At 39.6% G+C, this 24,314-nt stretch overlaps 1 protein-coding gene across 1 annotated transcript; it reads left to right on the top strand.

The window, feature by feature from the left end:
• Positions 1-2,016: 2,016 nt before the first annotated feature.
• Positions 2,017-23,826, top strand: gabrg3 (gamma-aminobutyric acid type A receptor subunit gamma3). Its single transcript, XM_086115827.1, has 9 exons — positions 2,017-2,539; positions 3,431-3,576; positions 5,299-5,366; positions 6,885-7,105; positions 9,204-9,286; positions 10,224-10,361; positions 10,508-10,660; positions 11,572-11,771; positions 12,668-23,826. The coding sequence occupies exons 1-9, from the start codon at positions 2,421-2,423 to the stop codon at positions 12,947-12,949; spliced, it is 1,410 nt and encodes a 469-aa protein (XP_085971953.1). The 5' UTR covers positions 2,017-2,420; the 3' UTR covers positions 12,950-23,826.
• Positions 23,827-24,314: the final 488 nt, after the last annotated feature.

Raw genomic sequence — 24,314 nt, 5'->3', positions numbered from 1 at the left:
TTTCACTATTTGAAGTCCCACCCGGTCCCTTTAGCCAGCAAATAGTGGTACACAGAACCGTTTTTTCTTTTTTAATTTTCCCATACAGTGTTAATGTTCAAACTGCATACAACGATGTATTTTGAGGCGCTACATGCTATAAAAGTTTGAGAACCACTGCTAAGTGAGGCCCGTGGTGGAAATAGCGCATGACGATATTAAAGATAGATCTAATCACTATATTCAAAGTTGCATTTCTCCACATGCAGTTTAATCTTCCTTAATGGAACAACAAGCCGGTGGCACGTGCTTGATTACACACGGCACGCACATGTCGGGTCGGCAGTTAGCGCACATATAAATCCATCTTTCAACATCTGGCTCACATCTGCTTGCGGAGGATTTAGCTGCATTTAAGTTGCTTTTTGCGTCCTCGGCGCAGCGACTTAAGCCGCCCAGCGAGAACCGTCACGGCACAAGTGCAAACAGACGCGCCGGTTAACCTTTGGACGCACTTTTACCCGCGCTGACTGACTCACTCGCTCCCCAGATGGAGATGAATCGTATTGTGGTCGCACCTGTATAAGCTTTCGGTTACCGTGGTCACCTAACAATTCAAATTAAATTACGTGTTTGTCCTGGTGGTCTTTACTGTGACTCATATATCGAACTGAAGTTCGAGTTGAATTGCAAACATGAAACAAGGATACTTATTTAGAATCATACATATTCAATCAAACAACATCCCTTGCAAATGTCCACTAGCTAAATGCTAAACACACAATGCAAAACACCAGAGTGGCTGACAAAATTAGCATGAATACATATAACCCTTTGAATGTTTTTTTTTCCTAACCCCCGCCCTCCCACACACACACAAATGACAAGTTTGTATTAATTTGGTTTTGTGGGAGTGACTTTTTTTTTGTTTTTGAAAATTACCGATTTTTTTTAATCTAAAAAAAAGAATTCATACGTAGAAAAAAAATAGTGTCCCTGAAAAAAAATATCTGACTTTTTGTCAAGAAGAAAAACACCTTTACCTGTATAAAAGCGTGACTTTAAAGGTAAATAGTATCCGTATTTATTCATCACGCGTTTGTGTTCTATGCAACTCCCTTTGTGACCAGCAGAGAGAGGCAGCAGCTCAGTGATTCATTGTGCTGGTGACTCAAGTAACCTCTGATGATCATAGCTTGACATCTTTTTATATGTTTAAATGAGTTGATGATGATGAAATATTAAAGCCTCCGTCTCTCTTTTGTTAAAATAATCTAATAAATACAATAATTAATTGGTTATATTCTATAAGTCCAAATATTTTTGGACTTATAGAGTTGTAATACAAAGGAGCTAAATTGTAATTTATTAGTAGTACTAAAAGGTAAAAAGTTGAGAAAAATTCACACACACAAACGAAATAATCCTCGTATTTTAAAACGTATGTGAATAAAATTAATACTGCAAGATCGCATGTCATTTTACAAATGTAAGCATTTACATAAATGCATAACATATATGATCTCATTTAATTCACTTGTATGTATTACTTATTATTATTCATCACAATCATATGAAAATACTTATAAAAAGACAGTCACAAAAATTAAGTAATATTTTGAGACTAAAGTTGTTAATATTTTGACAGGAAAAAAATATTTTGTGATAAATGCAGGAATATTTTGAGAAAAACAGTATTTCCAGGGGAATAATTCCTAAATCCTTCATTAAATTATTTACATATTTTAAAATAGTCAGTATTCTTGAAATAGAATATTTTTCAAAACGTCCACATTTGTTGTAATAGTCATGTGTAAAAAGTATATATTTTTAAAATGCATTCATACTACTCATTTAAAACATCATCACATTTTAAATAAAGTCATAATATTAAAAAAACGAAGTCATGTAAAAAAAAAATCAAGTCATTTTGAGTTTAATTTTTCTTAATGTCATGATAGAAACAATTCAACGTGATGGGTGAAGTGTTTATGCCACCAGGAATATTTTATGACATTGAGTAAATCCACGGAATCGTGAATTTTCTAATCATTAGTTAGCCTTTTTTTGAACAATTCATAACAATAAAAGTCACCATTTTCTTCCTCCTTTCAAAATAAACCTGCCCCACCCCTCTCTGGCCACCCAGGGAAACACTTGTCTCCAAGTATACCCATCCGCGCCTTGTTCCAGGCTTGTGTGTCACCCGCATGAGGAAGAAGAGGAGGAGGACGTAGAAGAAGAGTTGCACCTCTTCTCCCCAGCCACCTGCACCTGCCTCTCTTGCGCTGTGATGCGCAGACCCCTTTTGGCATGATGATGATGATGATGAAGAGGAGGAGGTCGCGCGCCGATGCCGTGCGCAAAAGCCGGGCAACACCGGCGTTTTGGATATGAACTGAAAAGATTAAAAAAATGTCTTACAGGGGAATGCGACTGGGATGAAGAAGTTCCAGAAGGACTCGGGAAGACTTCGCTCAAGAGACCAAAGACTATCGGCCAGCATGACCTCTGCTTGGTTGCCTTTGTTCCTCCTCTTCTTTGTGACTCTCAATTCAAGGTGTGTTGTTTATATTCGTTAAAAAAATCATACAACAAAATGCATAATAAGAGTAAAAAGGAATGTTGGAAAATTTGCCGTAAATGTTGCAGGTAAATTTCCATGGGAAGTTAAGATGGAAAAATTTTTGTCAATTTCACAAACTGGAAACTTTTCATGCGAATGATTGTGAATTTATGAACAGGCTTTGAATAGAAATGTATTGTAAACATAAATGAAAAAAAAAAGGTTTTGTCGTAAGCAGACATCCATGCGAAAGAGATTCGATTCCAATTTCCAATTCAGTTTTCTATTTCTGGATGTAACTCATCCTTTAAAATATAGTCAGGCCTTCAGATACAAATTGCCATTAACCCATTGCAGTCTTCCCATAGAACCCACCCAAAACTATTTGTTGACTTTTTAAAGAAGGAAAATACTCTGCAAAATCTTACTTAAAAAAAAAAAAAGTATGAAAATGTTCCCGTTTTGGTACCATTTTAGCTTCAGCTTTAGCTTTAGCTTCAGTACAATGGACATTGTGCTGCTCCATCTGGTGTATGCTCCTTGTCCACCTGGGGGCAGGATAACACAGACATACGGATACACAGTACATGAAGGAGACAATCACACTTGTTCAGTAAGCCGCAGTAACATTCGCGGTTCTTCACAGAGGACAAATAATATATATATATATATATATATATATATATATATATATATATATATATATATATATGCCTGTATGTATTGTTTTAATTCTAAGTAAGAGCATCCTTTACTGATCCCAGGAGAGGAACAATACATGGGTTAAAGATGCATACACTAAATATTGAAGGAATGGTAAAAATTACCAATTCGTCAATGGATGAGCGTACGGATTCTATCCAATAGGTACGTCTGTGTGTTTAGGTATGTGATGTCCGACTACAAGGAGGACTACGAGGATGTGATGGTCCATCCGATGTTGTCATCCAAATCTCAGCAGTCGGATGCCACAAAAATCCTCAACGGGCTACTCAAGAATTACGACCACAAGCTCAGGCCCGACATTGGAGGTAATTATTAAGATTGTTGTTATAATTGATAATAATCATAACGTCAACTCCCACACCCAAGGAGCTGTGTTGACGTGAGATGAGGAGTTTAATTTGGATTAAAGTAGGGCTTTTGCTGCCAAGGAACTACGGTGAAGTGAGATGAGGAGCTTCATTTGGACAAACGCTGCACTTTGCTACTATCTTGTGGCATCTTGCTTCTCATTTATAGGTTCCCGGATGGTCTGGCTCCACTCTGTATGAATCCCAAAATATAAATCAGGGTTGCATGATGTGAGAACATCGCAAATTGTAGCCAATCAAATGCACAATTGCAATTTCATTGCCATGGCGACACACCTTGCCCTGTCAGAAGCTCTCCCACAGATGACACTGATTGATTGACTCATTCATCCACTTTATTTACACGCAATTACTCAATCCCAGATGCTCTCCGTGAACAAACCACTCCGTTCTGGATCTTGCGAGGCTGCCGTGGGGGCATTCAAAACTGTTCTGTTGGTGCCTTTTGATGATTGAGGAGTCCCGATGAAAAGACGTACACTTCCACATTAGCATCTGGAGCTAGCTGCTAACCAGCCAGCTAGCTGTCACCTGGTCGGATCACACGTTTGTAATCTAACCAGTCTCCCGCTAACATGAGAAGCTAAATAGCCAACGTCTTCATTCAATTCTTCTTCTAGTGTGAAGTAAATCATGTTTAGCGCTTACTGCTTTTAGTTTGGAAGGTTTGTAGTTCCTGTTGTTTTCATAGGCCCCTCAAGCAACGTTTTGTCGACAAAGGAGTATGATTAGTATTTGTTATGTAATGAGAAACACTCGTAAGAAGCTGCTATAAATTACAACTCACTCCTGAAGGAGCACAGAGTGATGCCATACACAGCCATGTTAGCATGTAGAGCGAGCCACGAACTAGCCAGCTATCCTCGGGTGTCCTGAGGAAAACAGTGAAGTGTTTCTTTCTTGATTTTCCACTCCGTCTGATCTTTTATTTAAAGAAGAAAAGAAAAAGAAAAGCAAAGTTAATCCACCTGCTTTGATGAGTTTTTATTGGAAATCAAAGGTGGATTATCCTGCGGTCTGAGAAGGAGACCCAGAAAGAAAGAAAGAAGATTCTGCCTTTCTCTTGCTCACACTTGAGTGGAATCGATCAGCTTGAACCTCCACGTTAAAGCGGCTTTAATGACGAAATTAAAGCACATTGTTCTCCTTTCTATACAACATACAAATCGCAATATGTGAAACATGTGACAGAAGTAATGCTTTGGATCAAGGAGATGGACAGAACGCGATATGCTTTGGATCATGAGCTTTTTTTCCCCCTTTGAGGATAGATGCTTTGGATCAATCGTGTACATGGACTGCTAAACGTTGGATGTAGGATGTTGTATGCCTTGGAGTATGAACGCTTCCTTTTTATAGACATTGCACACATGACGTGGTATGAGTTGAGTCATGAGCTGTCCCTTTCATCAATAGATTGCCAGGTATTGGTCATTTGATGTGGTATGCTTTGGAACACGAGTTGTCCTTCTACATCCAGTACATTTTATCGAAATTTGGCTTGATGACCGGTGGGCACGTAAAGTGTTCTCTTGGCCTTAAGTGGTGCCTCACATTGTGTGTCCATCCATCAATCCAGTTCGTCACAAAAATATACACAAGTGGCCAACGTGAATGTCACTCTTCTTAATTAATTAGAATTCTCATCCTTCTCAACAGTGAAGCCAACGGTCATCGACGTGGACATTTTTGTCAACAGCATCGGACCCGTGTCCTCCATTAATATGGTAAGTTATGACACATCCGTGGTTAATAATTTAGATTTTGATTTCGATTTATTTTGAGGGCTCAGAAATTGCCTTTGATGAGAACAAGCCTACGTTGTTTCTTTTTTTTTTTTTTGTATTATGAGCTCTCCCTTTTTTTTTTTTTTCTGTTACTAACAAAAAAAAAACTTCTACAAAAGAAGTGAAAATTTTCCTTTGGCAGAGTTTTGTCGATGGATCAGCGAGGCTGATCAATCACCTCCCAGCCTCGTGCCCGTCTCCATCTAATGGGGAAACTATGCCATAGATTAGCTGGCTGGAAATGTCTGGTCCTTTATGAAATCTCCCTGCACAAATGCACCCTCACACCGGCAACCATTTCTTCCGTCTGCCATTATATGCGTGATAATGTCCCATTTTTCTTGTTCCAATCCCCGCGGCGGCGCACAATTAAAGGTCATCAGCGCCCCATGCTCCCCTTTATTGTCGGCGTGCTTGTAATTAGCCTGCTACTTGAGCACTTTTGCCCAAAGGTCAAACGCAACATGAAAATATTTGGAAAGCTGAAGGAAGCCAAAAGGAACGGTTGCCATGGGAATGTTCTGCTTCCTTGTCTCACGTGGTCAAATAATAATAGTAATTCAAGCCTCTCGAATCATTGCAAATCGTCAAGCTGGAGGTCCAGCTTTCCAGGGGTGCTACCCAGTGAGCAATGGCTGATTCAAACCAAAATGGGCAACTTCCTGGACAATTTTGAGCATGGAGACTTTTTCTTGTGTCAAGTTATGAGACATATTTCTACCAAAATGTTTTGTTTATTGGTGAAACTAGCATTGGATTGCTATTTTTTTTTTTCTTCCTCAAACTTTCCCATGGGGTCTACTTTCATATTAAAATGGACAACTCCCTGTTCAATTTCAAGCATGGCTAGACAAATCCACTGAATCTCGTGTCACTCGCTTCTTTTTTCCAAGTTTCCAAGGGGTGCCTACGGATGAGAAATGGGTGCCCCAAACCAAAATGACTGACTTTCATGGTCCATGAGACTTTTTTGTGCGTCCGTTTAGAATTGACTTGTTCACCCAATTTTGGGTCAATTGTTCAAACTGGTGTGGGCGGCCCGGTAGTCCAGTGGTTAGCGCGTCGGCTTCACAGTGCAGAGGTACCGGGTTCGATTCCAGCTCCGACCTCCCTGTGTGGAGTTTGCATGTTCTCCCCGGACCTGCGTGGGTTTTCTCCGGGTGCTCCGGTTTCCTCCCACATTCCAAAAACATGCATGGCAGGCTGATTGGACGCTCACAATTGATTGTCCCTAGGTGTGAGTGTGGGCGTGGATGGTTGTTCGTCTCTGTGTGCCCTGCGATTGGCTGGCAACTGATTCAGGGTGTCCCCCGCCTACTGCCCGGAGACGGCTGGGATAGGCTCCAGCACCCCCCGCGACCCTAGTGAGGATCAAGCGGTTCGGAAAATGGATGGATGGATGGATGTTCAAACTGGTGTCAGGGGCTAATTTTTGTCTTCCTACGTTGGGTTTTCCAGGAATACCAAATCGACATCATCTTTGCGCAGACGTGGACCGACAGCCGTCTGCGCTACAACAGCACCGTGAAGATCTTGACGCTCAACAGCAACATGGTGGGCCTCATCTGGCTGCCCGACACCATTTTCAGGAACTCCAAGAATGCCGACGCCCACTGGATCACCATGCCCAATCAGCTGCTCAGAATATGGAACGACGGCAAGATACTTTACACCTTGAGGTAAACAAATTTCACCTGGCATAGCAAAATGAGTCCCACGTCGTGCAGGTCCGTTCCGAGATACGAAGCAATCAGTCGGTCAAACTTGTACCTCCTTTATTGATTAAAAGCGCCATTTTGTTTGCTGTTTTCGTACTCATTTTAATAATTCGACATTGTCGTGAGGTAAGATTCCAAACAATCCCCATGAGCTCAGGAACAGCAACAGTTGCTACGCTATCTTTCCACATGAACTTGAACATAGCAACAGTTGCTATGCCCAATTTATGAACTCCAAAATACCCTGAAATGGTCTTTTGTCATTCATTCAAGGAGCATAGTGCATCATCATCACAGATATCTACCACTTTAGCAACATGGCTAACCATCGTGCCTGCGTGGCGGCCATGTTGACAGGGGCGATGTTCCCATCAGGCCATATGTGGACATTGACAATAAGTCGTACCTTGGTCGTCTCTCGACCGATGTACATGACCTTTACGTTTTTGTCAACACCAGAGTGTGTGCTGTCAATATACACAATTTTAAAAAAAGCCACAAAAATTGTTTTACTGTGAAATGTTACTCCCAGTTCACAAAGCGAGGGCATCCTTGGTCCTTTGGTTTTCTTATCCTCCGCATACATGGAATTCGCTTTGACCCACCTAGCTTAGCATCATCGTAGACACGCAGCTCAAAGTGTGGGGGAGGGGGGTAAACTATCATATCTGTGGCAGTGATGAAATGGGTAATAATAACAATATGTGTAGCGTAGCACAATGGTTGCTATATCACTGGAAAGCTGAGATCATTCTCTTTTTCATGATGCCAAAATCTTTTTGAAATCTAGATCACTGTGATTCATTTTGCCATGCCGGGACACAAATACACTGATGTGTGCGCATCAAATTGAAAAGTGTTTCTGTGGCAACCTCATCCTAACATTCATTTCAATGGGACATAATGAAAAGTGGCCACTACCTTTTTAATATTTTAAATTTAATGACGTTGGTCGTAAATGAACTAAAGTACTCCATGCTTTCAAGGTCTTTTACGTGACCCGTAACTCGCAACTAATTTATCAGCCGCTCACAATTTTGAAGACAATTTCCTGTGTGAGTCAGAGAAAATGTGCCCCTGCTCCCCACACCGTTGGTAATTAACAACAACAAAAATCAGTGACTGTACCATATCTCGTCTCTTTGCGCTTTATTTAACTCATTTGTGAGGTTCACCTCAACCCCGCTCGACATCAACAATAAACATCAGGCACGGTCGCGTTGCGCCAGCCTCGTGTACTTTGAGAATTTGCTTTTATGCTGATTTTAAGGCCTTAAGATTGCAGCGAGATTGCACAAGAAGCGGGCGATGAAATGTCAGCAGGTATGAAATGCCTTGACGTGGCGGGAGCAAACAAAGATGACATTTGTTCCAGCTTTCACCAGGGTAGGAAGGAAATCACATGCTTTCTTGTTTTTTTTTTTTTTTGCTTTTAATTCTTTTTATTTTTTCATTTTTCTGAGCATTTTTGAAGGTTCAAAACCATTAAGGCTTTACTTTGGAGAAGCTACAAAGTCGATTTGGAATTTATTTATTTTTTAAACCTTGAGCGGAAGAATCATAGCAATGTCATTTTATTTCTAGCGAGGTCTTCAGAGCAAAATTTCTTACAACCAAACTTCGACGAGCAACGCTGGTTTGTGGCAATCTCACATATTAATACAGTGAAAAAAACCAAGCCAAATTATTTGCGTGGCCACACTTGTAACAGCACTTTTTTTTTTTTTTGCTTCAATTTCATGGATATTGTGCTGCTCTTGTGGTGTCTGTGCCTTGACCACATGGGAGCAGTATAACGCAGTAATATTAATTATTCTTCGCAGAGGATAAAGAATATATGCCTGTGAGCATCTGTCTACACGTGGTGCTCTGTAGTGAAATATCCATTGCTTGAACGGTTTTAACATCAATGCTATGCGTAGCCTGTTTATGGCTTTTTTTCATGATGCGTCCGTAATAAGCTAGCAGACTCACTCCCATTTTGAATTTTTGTCAAAGTCAAAGGAAAAATTCGGACAAATGACATATTTTGAAAGAAACGCCCAACTTGTCGTTGCAGACTGACCATAAACGCCGAGTGCCAGCTGCAGCTGCACAACTTTCCCATGGACGAACACTCGTGTCCGCTTATCTTCTCCAGCTGTGAGTATGGATAGTTAACTTTTTCATTTTATTGTATTCCATTTAGTGAAATTTACACACGCGCACACAATTTAATTGAACCATGTATAATTTATTTCTACTCGAAACAAATTACTTGAAATTTATAAATGTCATCTCATACGATTTATGTTTTAATTTTGACAATATCGTTGAATGTGTGATGATTCTTTTTAAATGTTGCACCTTTATACAATGAACAAGCCACCTAATAAATATTTTGTTTTGGTTTTTGTCACCGTGGTCCTTTACTTTGTTTCCTATTGAATTGTGCACCTGTGAAGTGTGTCTTTGGTCTCGCGAGTAATTAGATTTTATTTCGAACAAAAGGACGCGCATGTGCTATGTAAATAAAGGTGCTTTTTAAAGGGCCCCTCAAAGGAGGCGCTTGGGTGTAAATGAATGGCCTCACACTATTCCACGCCTGGGGGACGCTTCGGAACAAGCGGTCGCCTGCTGTAATGAAAGCCGGCGGGGAAGAAACTCAAAGCCATTTACCTGTACTTAAGGAAGTCAGCCAACGTGACAGTCGTCGCCGTGGTAACCACTCCATCCTCTTCACGTGGCGTCTATCCCATAGAGTTGGGGGCGACGTGCCTCTGGCGCTGGTCCACTAATCAACTCATTACAATGCTGATATGAAGCCCGCTTGGACGTACAGCAATATTGTAGATGGCGTATACCGTGAGCACGTTAGCATCTAGCATAATGGCATCTATCCTCATTTGAAACGTGACTGTGAGGCAAGATGGAAAATCCTGATCCATCTGCCGAAGCCGTTTCTTTGTTCTAATTCTTGTTAACAATAGTATGTTTACAGTTGTTATGGTAACTTAACAGTTATATGTTAGCATACCAACTGTTGGCACGTTAGCATCTAGCATCTGTTCTCACACGATGTGTTTTGGAACCGTTGCAGACGGGTACCCGCGAGACGAGATGGTCTACAAGTGGAGGAGGAACTCGGTTGAGGTGGCGGACCAAAAGTCTTGGCGCCTCTACCAATTTGACTTCATGGGTCTCAGGAACACCACCGACATCATCAAGACCACAGCAGGTACTTGAGACCCAAAGCCCAAAAGTCCAAATGTCACACAGATTCGAACAGTTCCAAAAGTAGAGACATTTGAGTGAGTATCGGAATGATGGCAAAAGGTCGGTAAGTGTTTTGGGATTTTTGGTGCGGGCTTGCGCCCCCTGCAGGCAACTACATGGTGATGACGGTGTACTTTGACCTGAGGAGGCGAATGGGCTATTTCACCATCCAGACGTACATCCCCTGCATCCTCACCGTGGTCCTGTCCTGGGTCTCCTTCTGGATCAAGAAGGATGCCACACCAGCCAGGACCGCTTTGGGTCAGACGAGACTTTCAACCCTCAACCTTCTTTGAAACTATATCCCTGTCTTCAACTACTAATTTGCAATGCTAACACAGTCTTGAAACGCTTACTTGAATCCCTACCCTTGATTAAAATCCCTAATTTGATCCAATATCAAACCCTCTGCCATCCCTGATTTGAAACCCTAATCCAAGACCAAAAAAACCCTAACTTGAAACCCAAACCCTGTCTTGAAACTCTAATTTGAAACGTTGGGTCAGGCTTTGAACACACATTTGAAACATTCATTTTCGATTGAAACCAAAACCTAAGATTGCCCGTTGATTTTGATTTTGAAACCGCATTTTGAAATTCTAACCCTGGTAGGAAAACCACATTTGAAACCCTACCCCGTGTTTGAAAGACTAATTAGAAAGCTATAGCCTTGCTTGAAACCAATACCATAAACTTGAAACCCTAATCATTGAATACAATTTCTTTTGGGGGGGGGGGGGGGGGTCCAGGTGCTTCCTGTAAACAGGCCAGCGTAAAGCAAAAAGGAAACACGGTGGCATGCAGGCCCAAAATAGCCGGGGCCAACTTGTTGCCATGGCGACGTGGGTGTACAGGCGAGGGAGCGATGTAGGAAAGAGTTGCGTGCAGATGTTCCAGGAAGACCGGATGACGTTAAATAGATCGAAATAGAAATGAAATCATTCATAAAAGTGCTCCATCAGAGCTTTTAGCCGTTTCGACTTGATGCAAGGACATTCAGAACCCTGCCTGCTGCCCGAAGACGGCTGGGTTAGGCTCCCACATGCCCGCGAACCCTCGCGGGGGGCGGCACGTTTGAAAAGGAATGGCTGGATCCTAGGGTTTCAAAGAATGGTTCGGCCAGGCACAGGCCTGAAACTCGACTTTGAAACATTTTGCGACTCCCCCTGCAGGCATCACGACGGTGCTGACGATGACCACGCTGAGTACGGTGGCGAGGACGTCTCTGCCGCGCGTGTCCTACGTGACGGCCATGGACCTTTTCGTCACCGTCTGCTTCCTGTTCGTCTTTGCCGCCCTGATGGAATACGCCACCCTCAACTATTACTCCAGCTGCACCCGCACGCCAACCTGCATAGACCGGAAACGCCATGTAAGTTTGCCACGCCTTACCACTGTTCAGCTTTCAAGCACAGCTTTGAATTGCAAGTTAGGGTTTGAAATTGAGCGATCAAACTTGTTTTCGAGTTTTCAACGGGGAGTTCTAACCAAGGTTTGTGTTTCATTAGTTGGGTTTCCAGGCTGGATTTGGTTTGCTTCAAATCAGTGGTTCAAGTCAGCCTTGGGGTTTCAAATGCAGGTTGACATTTCAACCCCTTTTTTTAAGTTAGGGCTTCTAGTCAGGGAGTGCGTTTCAAACACAGGCTAGGGGTTCAAGTCTTGGTTCGGCTTTCACATAGGTTAGGGTTTCATTTTATCCAAACGTTAGAGTTTCAAATGAGAATATCAAGACATTCTTAGGGATTCAAATTGCGGTTTCAAAGAAGGGTTAGGGTTTCGAATTAGGATTTCCAAATAGGGTTGGGATTTGAAGTTAGGATTTTAAAATAGGATTATTGTTTCAAATTAGAGTTTCAAGAAAGTGTTAGGGATTCAAACAAGGGTTTTGTGGAAAGGTTCAGGTTTATAAACTAGGGTTATGGTTTTAAAATAGAGTTTTAAGACATTCCTAGGGTTTCAAATCAGAGTTTCAAACAAGGGTTATGGGTAACCAAAATTAGGGTTTTGTTAAAGGGTGTTTGTTTCATATTGGGGTTTTGTGAAATGTTATGTTGTGTTTGAACATTCAGGCTTTAAGAGGGTCTCAACTTAGGGTTTAAAACAAGAGTTAGGGTTTCAAATTAGAATTTCAAACAAGTGGTAGGGTTTTGTGAGAAGTGTAATGTTTGAAATTAGGGTTTCCCACAAGGTTTCGGCTTTCAGAGAGCAGTTCCAAATCAGAACTCCGGTTTCGAGCTGGAGTGAAGTAGGCGCATGTCTTGTTTCCAGAACTACTCGGTCCTAGACGCCAGGCGGCCTCCTCACACGGTGGTGGCCCTGAACAACGCCACCTACTGGCAAGACTTGGACGACACGTGCGCATCGCAGTGTCTGGACGGCAAAGACTGCGGCGCCTTCTTCTGTTGCTACGACGACTGCAGAGACGGCGCGTGGCGGAGGGGCCGCGTCCACGTCGACCTGCTGGACCTGGACGCCTACTCCAGGGTCTTTTTCCCCACCTCCTTCCTCCTGTTCAACGTGGTCTACTGGGTAGGCTATCTCTACCTTTAGCGTTGCCTGATCGTGACATCAGACGGGCTTCGAAAGATGGGCATCCCAAAGATAGGAACAATGACAACACTGCCCTGTTGAGCTGTGTGCCTACGGCGGCGCTAAGCTAGTAGGGGCAAAGGCGTCAGCAAGAACCCCCCTTACCCCCCCCCCCCCCCCCATCCCAAAAATGGGAATATCCGTTTCACAGATAAAATTGTTTTGGTGGATTGTTCTCAAAATGTTCAGTATCGATAGTGCACGTTTTGGCATTAACAACAACAACAAAAAAATGTAAACCTCATGGAAATCGGTTGAGAAATAAGCAAGTCAAGTTTCATCAAGTTCCTTTGATGGGAACGTCTCCCATGCAAACATGGCCGCTACGTACGTATGTTGGTTCCGCAGGGGATACTTTCCTTGTCCGCCTACAACAAATATCGATACCATATTTTCAAAAACTGCTTGAATGGACTTACTAAAAGTTTTGACTGTTAAATTTCCGGTTTGGGGATTCGAGGTTAGGATCAGGGTTCCAGTCATTGCTAGGGTTCCAGCCTAAAATCCGTGGTTTAGGGTTGGGATTAGAGGCTAGGGTTTGTGTTTTACGAGCTAAATTAAGCGTGACTATGGTAAATAGCTCACTGATTTGCTCATTAGCTATAATGGTAGCTTGTACAAAATGTCTAGCCGACAAACATTTTTTTTCTGCTAATTGTCTACTTAATAAATGGGGAGTTCAAGCCCTACCTAGCTAATAGTAGCCAGTCGCCTAATTGCCCTGCTAACATGTTGGGGTCAAAAATAATACTTTGTTTCAATTAGTAGCCAACTTAATACAACACTTTGGGCCGGAATGATCACGTTTTTTACAATCAAGCACAATTTTTTTTATCAGGAATATCATCAGACTTGGCGGCATGGTTAACATGTCTGCCTCACAGTGGAGAGGTGAATGGTTCGATTCCAGCGCCGGTCTTCCTGTGTGGAGTTTGGATGTTTCCTCCCACATTCCAAAAACATGCATGGCAGGCTGATTGGGCACTCGTAATTGCCCTTAGGTGTGATTGTGAGCGTGAATGGTTGTTCGTCTCTGTGTGCCCTGTGATTGGCTTACAACCAGTTCAGGGTGGACGCCGCCCACTGCCTCAAGTGTACGTGGACTATTGCTTGGGCGCACTTCAACCTCTTAAAACATGACAAAACAATTAGCTTTTCCACGAGAAAATGAGCAGCTTACGTCCTGTTTTTGTCATGTCTGTTTTCTTTAATAAGACACCAAGATACGCAATGCAGTCAAGGACGAGGCTTACAGTTGATTCTCTTCAGGCTCAGATTAGGAGTTAGCCAACAGAAGCACACGCTTACCAACCGGAGATGGTTAGCATTGATTCGTTTACATCATATGTCCATCTTTAAGACAGCTAGACGATGGTTCAGCGTTTGAATCCGACATTAGGACATTCAAACCATTCTCGGTGCCTTCACGTCCTTTGCACACCATGTTGGACACAAAAATTCAGAGCAGCGGGAAGTGTTTTGCCCCATGTCATAGCGTCTGGCCTGGCTTTGTTGGTCTGTAGCGACCATAAAAGTCCGTCTTTGAACAGACTTTCAGGGATCATTGCGCCTGATTCATTGATGCGCCGAAGAATATATAATAAATCACAAATGTTAAATGTCATTTCAGCATTTTTTTATAAAGTGCCGGTGATTGTGTCGCAATTTATTATTATTATTCTATTATAATATTTATTTATTTTTTTTTTTACAAAATTCTCTCCATGAAGTGATAATTCTGAACAGATGCATTGTTAGCTAATGCTAGTCTCATCAAAAATCAGGGAAATACGAATTAATACAAACAAACTTTATAGTATGCTGTAAAGTTTCTACAGTTGTTGGCAGCGTGGCATACTTTTAGGGATATTTAATATATTTAAAATGTAGGCATACATGGAAGGTGTTATAGGAATATTATGAGGAGACTTTTGACCTGCTATAGCTAAACTAGGCTAAAGTCCATCGTCTCATTATTCTTAATAATGAGTATCATTTTTACATATGCTATGTTTTTACTAATTGTTTTTTTTTTGTTGTTGTTGTTTGGTTTTGTTTTGCTCAGTCTTTTAAGGCACGATTCATAAATAATAGAACACAGCACACTACACTTAGCGTGAGTTTGCTAGCTAGCTACTAGTAGCATGTAGCTAAAACATGCCTCACAAATATTCTTTTTAACTGTCACACTAATTAAATCCTTGACTTTCAATGCCCTCCTGAGTATCAAGAGGTTATCAAGATAAATAGCCAGCTGAGTTGTGGCCAGTAGCCTAAGATGCATTGCTAACATTGTTGCTTTCAATTTTGATCAAGTTTCAAATAATACTCAACATCTGCCTGAGAATGTCTACTATTACCATTATTGTATTATATACAGTATCTATGTATATTGACATAGACTTTATAAATAGTATTCTCTAAACAAACAAACAAAAAAAAGAGACGTTACCAAAGTAAATAGATAGCCAAGTTGCTAAATGTCTGGTAGTCCGAAAATACCTTGCCAAAATATATGTATTTTGTCAGAATACTAGTTGCAGACAACACCCTCTTGAAATCATCTAATGGCGTAATTAGAAAGAATGAGACATTACCAACGTAACTATCTAGCTAACCTGCTAATAGTAGCCGGTAGTCAAACAAATGTTATTTCATATTTCATTCATAGCTAACATATTTTGGGTCAAAATTTGCATTTCAAACAGTAGCCCTTAAAGCTCAAAACACTCCTGAGAACTTCTCTTCATTCTTTGCTCAATTCTTTCACGTTAGGTTGTTATGAAATAAATACCACGTTTTTTAAGTTTTTAAAAAATATATAGCATATAATTTGTTGATACTTAATTAAAAAAAAAAAAAAAAAGAAACATTTTTGGGGCATGTTTAAAAAAAATAGTGTGAAAATAAACCAAAGACGCTTCATGAATTCATTAGTAGCACAAAGTATGTCAGTATGTTGTTTTCAAATATTCAGTGGAGTTCCGTGGGCGTTGGAATGGGCTACTTAGCTTAGCGTTGCTATGTGTTGGGGTTTTTTTTTTTTTTTTTTGTGTAAGCGTAACTTTTAATTGTCACTTAAAGCAATAGGCTCCCACGGGAATTTAGTAGGTTGTGCCCCCAAATAAATAAGTAACAATATTGCAGATGTTTGTTTCCTGGAGACATCTTTTGGGAGCACAAACATGCCAAACCTTACACGCCAGGGTCAAAGGTCACGAGTGGATACCCAGTCAGCAAAATTGGTCTGGCCCAGCTCTGGGGCAGACACGGCACGTACACTCGGCCCACATACCTCAATGAATGACGGTCTTGCAGTGGCCCACGTCTGGCATCCATGATGTGGGCCGCATTCGGCCCAGATCTGAGCCGCATTGTAAAACCATATCTGGCCCTACTCCGGCCCGATGCTGGGCCAGAACAGGTTCCTGATATCAGCCTGAATGCAACCTCAACTAAGCCACATCTTTCATGAGCCATATTTGACCCACATTAAAAAAAAAGTGTCAAAAACGACTGTTATAAAAATATGTTTATTGTCATAATTTGTGAACCTCACATATAACTCCACATACACTGGAAAAATGCACTTTTCTTTATTTAACAGTGAACACAAAGTACAAATTGGGATGCAGCTTACTCTTGAACGGTATTTTTCTGTCTATCAAATTGTTGCGCTCTCCATGTCCTCTTTTCTTCTCATGCTCTCCTTCCTGTCACCATCCCGATCAGGAGCCAGATGTAGCCATCTTTTGATTGTGACATCAATTTCCTGGTCTGAGGCCCAAGATGTTAGGCTGTTAGGTCTCACAGCGGCTGTAAGAACTGTAAGAAAACAAGAATGGACAGTGTGTTAGGAAAACAAACATTTGTACATGTCATGAATAATGAATGGTCAGTAAAAATAACCCCTGAAATTTCTTATAATAATAATAATACATTTCATTACAACCAAAACTAAACTAGGTGTGACGCTGTGGGGCGGAATATTTGCCACCAAAAACTAAACGTGAATAACTTTTAAATAGTTTATGCTGAAATTGAATTACGTGAATTGAAGGTCAGTGGCTCGGATAATGGATGGATTTGTATATTTTACTCTGAATCATATTGAATAACTGAATCTGAATTGTACAATCTGAATTTGAAACGATAGACTTTTTTTCTTTGAAACTGTATTTGATCCGCACTGAAAATTAAATTCTGTTCATTTTCATATTCAGTCTTACAAATACAAAACAACGTTATTTTCAACGTCAGATTTTGTTTTTGAATTGAGGTACTAAGTTTTAAATTAACCTTATGGTCAAGTATGAAGTATCCGGTTTGTATTGCAGCAAACAGAATCAAAATGAATTTCATTGTATTTCAGTGCAGAAAGGGTTCTTTTTGGCAGCACCTCTGACTGTTCAATCACCTACATTTTCACAAGTGATGTGTCGGTCACGAAAGAGCCGTTACAAAGAGCCGTTGAAGTGAACGATGAGCCGTTTTTAGCCGAAAAAAACGACCATGTATAGTAAGGCGTTTTTAGCCGAAAAAAACGACCATGTATAGTAAGGCGTTTTTAGCCGAAAAAAACGACCATGTATAGTAAGGCATTTTTGGACAAAATTTTTAGCCGAAAAAAAAAGACCATGTATAGTAAGGCGTTTTTGGACAAAATTTTTAGCCGAAACAAACGACCATATATAGTAAGGCCTTTTTGGGCGAAAAAAACAACCATGTATAGTAAGGCGTTTTTACCCGAAAAAAAACGACCATGTATAGTAAGGCGTTTTTAGCCGAAAAAAAACGACCATAATATAGTAAGGCGTTTTTGGACGAAATTTTCAGCCGAAAAAAACGACCATGTATAGTAAGGCGATTTTAGCCCAAAAAACCGACCATGTATAGGAAGGCGTTTTTAGCCGAAAAAAACGACCATGTGTAGTAAGCGTTTTTGGACGAAATTTTTAGTCGAAAAAAATGACCATTATAGTAAGGCGTTTTTAGCCGAAAAAAATGACCATCTATAGTAAGGCGTTTTTAGACGAAAAAAACGACCATGTATAGTAAGGCGTTTTTAGCCGCAAAAAAAACAACCATGTATAGTAAGGCGTTTTTAACCGAAAAAAACGACCATGTATAGTAAGGCGTTTTTAGCCCAAAAAAAACAACCATGTACAGTAAGGGGTTTTGGGATGAAATTTTTAGCCGAAAAAAACGACCATGTATAGTAAGGCGTTTTTAGCCGAAAAAAACGACCATGTATAGTAAGGCGTTTTTAACCGAAAAAAACGAACATGTATAGTAAGGCATTTTTGGACCAAATTTTTAGCCGAAGAAAAAGACCATGTATAGTAAGGCGTTTTTAGCCCAAAAAAACGACCATGTATAGTAAGGCGTTTTTAGCCGAAAAAAACGACCATGTATAGTAAGCATTTTTGGACGAAATCTTTAGCCGAAAAAAATAACCAGGTATAGTAAGCCGTTTTTGGACGAAAAAAACGACCATGTATAGTAAGGCGTTTTTAGCCGAAAAAAACGACCATGTATAGTAAGGCGTTTTTAGCCGAAAAAAAACGACCATGTATAGTAAGGCGTTTTTAACCGAAAAAAACGACCATGTATAGTAAGACATTTTTGGATGAAATTTTTAGCCGAAAAAGATGACCATGTATATATACTAAGGCGTTTTTAGCCGAAAACAACGACCATGTATAGTAAGTAATGTGTTTTTAGCCGAAAAAAAACGACCATGTATACTAAGGCGTTTTTAGCCGAAAAAAACGACCATGTATAGTAAGGCGTTTTTGTACGAAATTTTTAGCCGAAAAAAACGACCATGTATAGTAAGGCGTTTTTAGCCGAAAAAAATGACCATCTAAGTAAGGCGTTTTTAGACGAAAAAAACGACCATGTATAGTAAGGCGTTTTTAGCCGCAAAAAAAACAACCATGTATAGTAAGGCGTTTTTAGCCGAAAAAAACGACCATGTATAGTAAGGCGTTTTTAGCCGAAAAAACCGACCATGTATAGTAAGGCGTTTTTAGCCCAAAAAAAATGACCATGTATAGTAAGGGGTTTTGGGATAAAATTTTTAGACGAAAAAAAACGACCATGTATAGTAAGGCGTTTTTAGCCGAAAAAACCGACCATGTATAGTAAGGCGTTTTTAGCCCCAAAAAAACGACCATGTATAGTAAGGGGTTTTGGGATGAAATATTTAGCCGAAAAAAATGACCATGTATAGTAAGGCGTTTTTAGCCGAAAAAAACGACCATGTATAGTGAGGCGTTTTTGGATGAAATTTTTAGCCGAAAAAAACGACCATGTATCGTAAGGCCTTTTTGGAGGAAAAAAACGACCATGTATAGTAAGGTATTTTTAGCCGAAAAAAACCGACCATGTATAGTAAGGCGTTTTTACCCGAAAAAAAAACGACCATGTAAGGCGTTTTTGGATGAAATTTTTAGCCGAAAAAACGACCATGTATAGTAAGGCGTTTTTAGCCCAAATAAAACGACCATATATAGTAAGATGTTTTTAGCCAAAAAAAAACGACCATGTATAGGAAGGCCTTTTTGGACGAAAAAAACGATCATGTATATAGTAAGGCGTTTTTAGCCGAAAAAAACGACCATGTATAGTAAGGCATTATTTGCTGAAAAAAAACGACCATGTATATATAGTAAGGCGTTTTTGGACGAAAGTTTTAGCCGAAAAAAACGACCATGTATAGTAAGGCCTTTTTGGACGAAAAAAAATGACCATGTATAGTAAGGCATTTTGGACGAAAAAAACCGACCAAGTATAGTAAGGCGTTTTTAGCCGAAAAAAAACGACCATAGTAAGGCGTTTTTGGACGAAAAAAAACGACCGTGTATATATCGTAAGGCGTTTTTGGACGAAAAAAAACGACCATGTATAGTAAGGCGTTTTTAGCCGAAAAAAATGACCATGTATAGTAAGGCCTTTTTGGACGAAAAAAACGACCATGTATATATAGTAAGGCCTTTTTGGACGAAAAAAAACGACCATGTATAGTAAGGCGTTTTTAGTCAAAAAAATTGACCATGTATAGTAAGGCGTTTTTGGACAAAATTTTTAGCTGAAAAAAACGACCATGTATATAGTAAGGCGTTTTTACCCGAAAAAAACGACCATGTATAGTAAGGCGTTTTTAGCCGAAAAAAACGACCATGTATAGTAAGGCGTTTTTGGACGAAAAAAACGACCATGTATAGTAAGGCATTTTTGGACTATATTTTTAGCCGAAAAAAACGACCATGTATAGTAAGGCGTTTTTGGACGAAAAAAAATGACCATGTATAGTAAGGCATTGTTAGCCGAAAAAAATGACCATGTATATTAAGGCGTTTTTAGCCCAAAAAAACGACCATGTATAGTAAGCATTTTTAGACGAAATTTTTAGCCGAAAAAAATGACCATGTATAGTAAGGTGTTTTTGGACGAAATTTTTAGCCGAAAAAAAAGACCATGTATGGTAAGGCGTTTTTAGCCGAAAAAAACGACCATGTATACTAAGGCGTTTTTAGCCCAAAAAAACCACCATGTATAGTAAGCATTTTTGGACGAAATTTTTAGCCGAAAAAAATGACCATGTATAGTGAGGCGTTTTTGGACGAAATCTTTAGCCGAAAAAAACGACCATGTATCGTAAGGCGTTTTTGGACGAAATTTTTAGCCGAAAAAAAAGACCATGTATAGTAAGGCGTTTTTAGCCGAAAAAAACGACCACGTATAGTAAGGCCTTTTTACCCGAAAAAAAACAACCATGTATAGTAAGGCGTTTTTGGACGAAATTTTTAGCCGAAAAAAACGACCATGTATAGTAAGGCGTTTTTAGCCCAAATAAAACGACCATATATAGTAAGACGTTTTTAGCCGAAAAAAACGACCATGTATAGGAAGGCCTTTTTGGACGAAAAAAACGATCATGTATATAGTAAGGCGTTTTTGGACGAAAGTTTTAGCCGAAAAAAACGACCATGTATAGTAAGGCCTTTTTGGACGAAAAAAAATGACCATGTATAGTAAGGCATTTTTGGACGAAAAAAACCGACCAAGTATAGTAAGGCGTTTTTAGCCGAAAAAAAACGACCATAGTAAGGCGTTTTTGGACGAAAAAAAACGACCATGTATAGTAAGGCGTTTTTAACCGAAAAAAACGAACATGTATAGTAAGGCATTTTTGGACCAAATTTTTAGCCGAAGAAAAAGACCATGTATAGTAAGGCGTTTTTAGCCGAAAAAAAACGACCATGTATAGTAAGGCGTTTTTGGACGAAATTTTTAGCTGAAAAAAACGACCATGTATAATAAGGCGTTTTTAGCCCAAAAAACCGACCATGTATAGTAAGGCATTTTTAGCCGAAAAAAACGACCATGTATAGTAAGCATTTTTGGACGAAATTTTTAGCCGAAAAAAATGACCAGGTATAGTAAGCCGTTTTTGGACGAAAAAAACGACCATGTATAGTAAGGCGTTTTTAGCCGAAAAAAACGACCATGTATAGTAAGGCGTTTTTAGCCGAAAAAAAACGACCATGTATAGTAAGGCGTTTTTAACCGAAAAAAACGACCATGTATAGTAAGACATTTTTGGATGAAATTTTTAGCCGAAAAAGATGACCATGTATACTAAGGCGTTTTTAGCCGAAAAAAACGACCATGTATAGTAAGTAATGTGTTTTTAGCCGAAAAAAAACGACCATGTATACTAAGGCGTTTTTAGCCGAAAAAAACGACCATGTATAGTAAGGCGTTTTTGTACGAAATTTTTAGCCGAAAAAAACGACCATCTAAGTAAGGCGTTTTTAGACGAAAAAAACGACCATGTATAGTAAGGCGTTTTTAGCCGCAAAAAAAACAACCATGTATAGTAAGGCGTTTTTAGCCGAAAAAAACGACCATGTATAGTAAGGCGTTTTTAGCCGAAAAAACCGACCATGTATAGTAAGGCGTTTTTAGCCCAAAAAAAACGACCATGTATAGTAAGGGGTTTTGGGATAAAATTTTTAGCCGAAAAAAAACCGACCATGTATAGTAAGGCGTTTTTAGCCGAAAAAACCGACAATGTATAGTAAGGCGTTTTTAGCCCCAAAAAAACGACCATGTATAGTAAGGGGTTTTGGGATGAAATATTTAGCCGAAAAAAACCACCATGTATAGTAAGGCGTTTTTAGCCGAAAAAAACGACCATGTATAGTAAGGCTTTCTTAGCCGAAAAAAACGACCATGTATAGTGAGGCGTTTTTGGATGAAATTTTTAGCCGAAAAAAACGACCATGTATCGTAAGGCCTTTTTGGAGGAAAAAAACGACCATGTATAGTAAGGCATTTTTAGCCGAAAAAAACCGACCATGTATAGTAAGGCGTTTTTACCCGAAAAAAAAAACGACCATGTAAGGCGTTTTTGGATGAAATTTTTAGCCGAAAAAACGACCATGTATAGTAAGGCGTTTTTAGCCCAAATAAAACGACCATATATAGTAAGACGTTTTTAGCCAAAAAAAAACGACCATGTATAGGAAGGCCTTTTTGGACGAAAAAAACGATCATGTATATAGTAAGGCGTTTTTAGCCGAAAAAAACGACCATGTACAGTAAGGCATTATTTGCTGAAAAAAAACGACCATGTATATATAGTAAGGCGTTTTTGGACGAAAGTTTTAGCCGAAAAAACGACCATGTATAGTAAGGCCTTTTTGGACGAAAAAAAATGACCATGTATAGTAAGGCATTTTTGGACGAAAAAAACCGACCAAGTATAGTAAGGCGTTTTTAGCCGAAAAAAAAACGACCATAGTAAGGTGTTTTTGGACGAAAAAAAACGACCATGTATATATCGTAAGGCGTTTTTGGACGAAAAAAAACGACCATGTATAGTAAGGCGTTTTTAGCCGAAAAAAATGACCATGTATAGTAAGGCCTTTTTGGACGAAAAAAACGACCATGTATATATAGTAAGGCCTTTTTGGACGAAAAAAAACGACCATGTATAGTAAGGCGTTTTTAGTCGAAAAAATTGACCATGTATAGTAAGGCGTTTTTGGACAAAATTTTTAGCTGAAAAAAACGACCATGTATATAGTAAGGCGTTTTTACCCGAAAAAAACGACCATGTATAGTAAGGCGTTTTTAGCCGAAAAAAACGACCATGTATAGTAAGGCATTTTTGGCCGAAAATTTTAGCCGAAAAAAATGACCATGTATAGTAAGGCGTTTTTGGACGAAAAAAACGACCATATACTGTAAGGCATTTTTGGACTATATTTTTAGCCGAAAAAAACGACCATGTATAGTAAGGCGTTTTTGGACGAAAAAAAATGACCATGTATAGTAAGGCATTGTTAGCCGAAAAAAATGACCATGTATATTAAGGCGTTTTTAGCCCAAAAAAACGACCATGTATAGTAAGCATTTTTAGACGAAATTTTTAGCCGAAAAAAATGACCATGTATAGTAAGGTGTTTTTGGACGAAATTTTTAGCCGAAAAAAAAGACCATGTATGGTAAGGCGTTTTTAGCCGAAAAAAACGACCATGTATACTCAGGCGTTTTTAGCCCAAAAAAACCACCATGTATAGTAAGCATTTTTGGACGAAATTTTTAGCCGAAAAAAATGACCATGTATAGTGAGGCGTTTTTGGACGAAATCTTTAGCCGAAAAAAACGACCATGTATCGTAAGGCGTTTTTGGACGAAATTTTTAGCCGAAAAAAAAGACCATGTATAGTAAGGCGTTTTTAGCCGAAAAAAACGACCACGTATAGTAAGGCCTTTTTACCCGAAAAAAACGACCATGTATAGTAAGGCGTTTTTGGACGAAATTTTTAGCCGAAAAAAACGACCATGTATAGTAAGGCCTTTTTGGACGAAAAAAAATGACCATGTATAGTAAGGCATTTTTGGACGAAAAAAACCGACCAAGTATAGTAAGGCGTTTTTAGCCGAAAAAAAACGACCATAGTAAGGCGTTTTTGGACGAAAAAAAACGACCATGTATAGTAAGGCGTTTTTAGCCGAAAAAAATGACCATGTATAGTAAGGCCTTTTTGGACGAAAAAAACCGACCAAGTATAGTAAGGCGTTTTTAGCCGAAAAAAAACGACCATAGTAAGGCGTTTTTGGACGAAAAAAAACGACCATGTATAGTAAGGCGTTTTTAGCCGAAAAAAATGACCATGTATAGTAAGGCCTTTTTGGACGAAAAAAACCGACCAAGTATAGTAAGGCGTTTTTAGCCGAAAAAAAACGACCATAGTAAGGCGTTTTTGGACGAAAAAAAACGACCATGTATAGTAAGGCGTTTTTAGCC

Source organism: Hippocampus guttulatus, chromosome 7, assembly GCF_054856545.1.
Source record: "Hippocampus guttulatus isolate MCC_2025c chromosome 7, RoL_Hgut_1.0, whole genome shotgun sequence".
Classification (NCBI taxonomy): domain Eukaryota; kingdom Metazoa; phylum Chordata; class Actinopteri; order Syngnathiformes; family Syngnathidae; genus Hippocampus; species Hippocampus guttulatus.
This window is presented reverse-complemented; position numbering and strand designations above follow the sequence as displayed.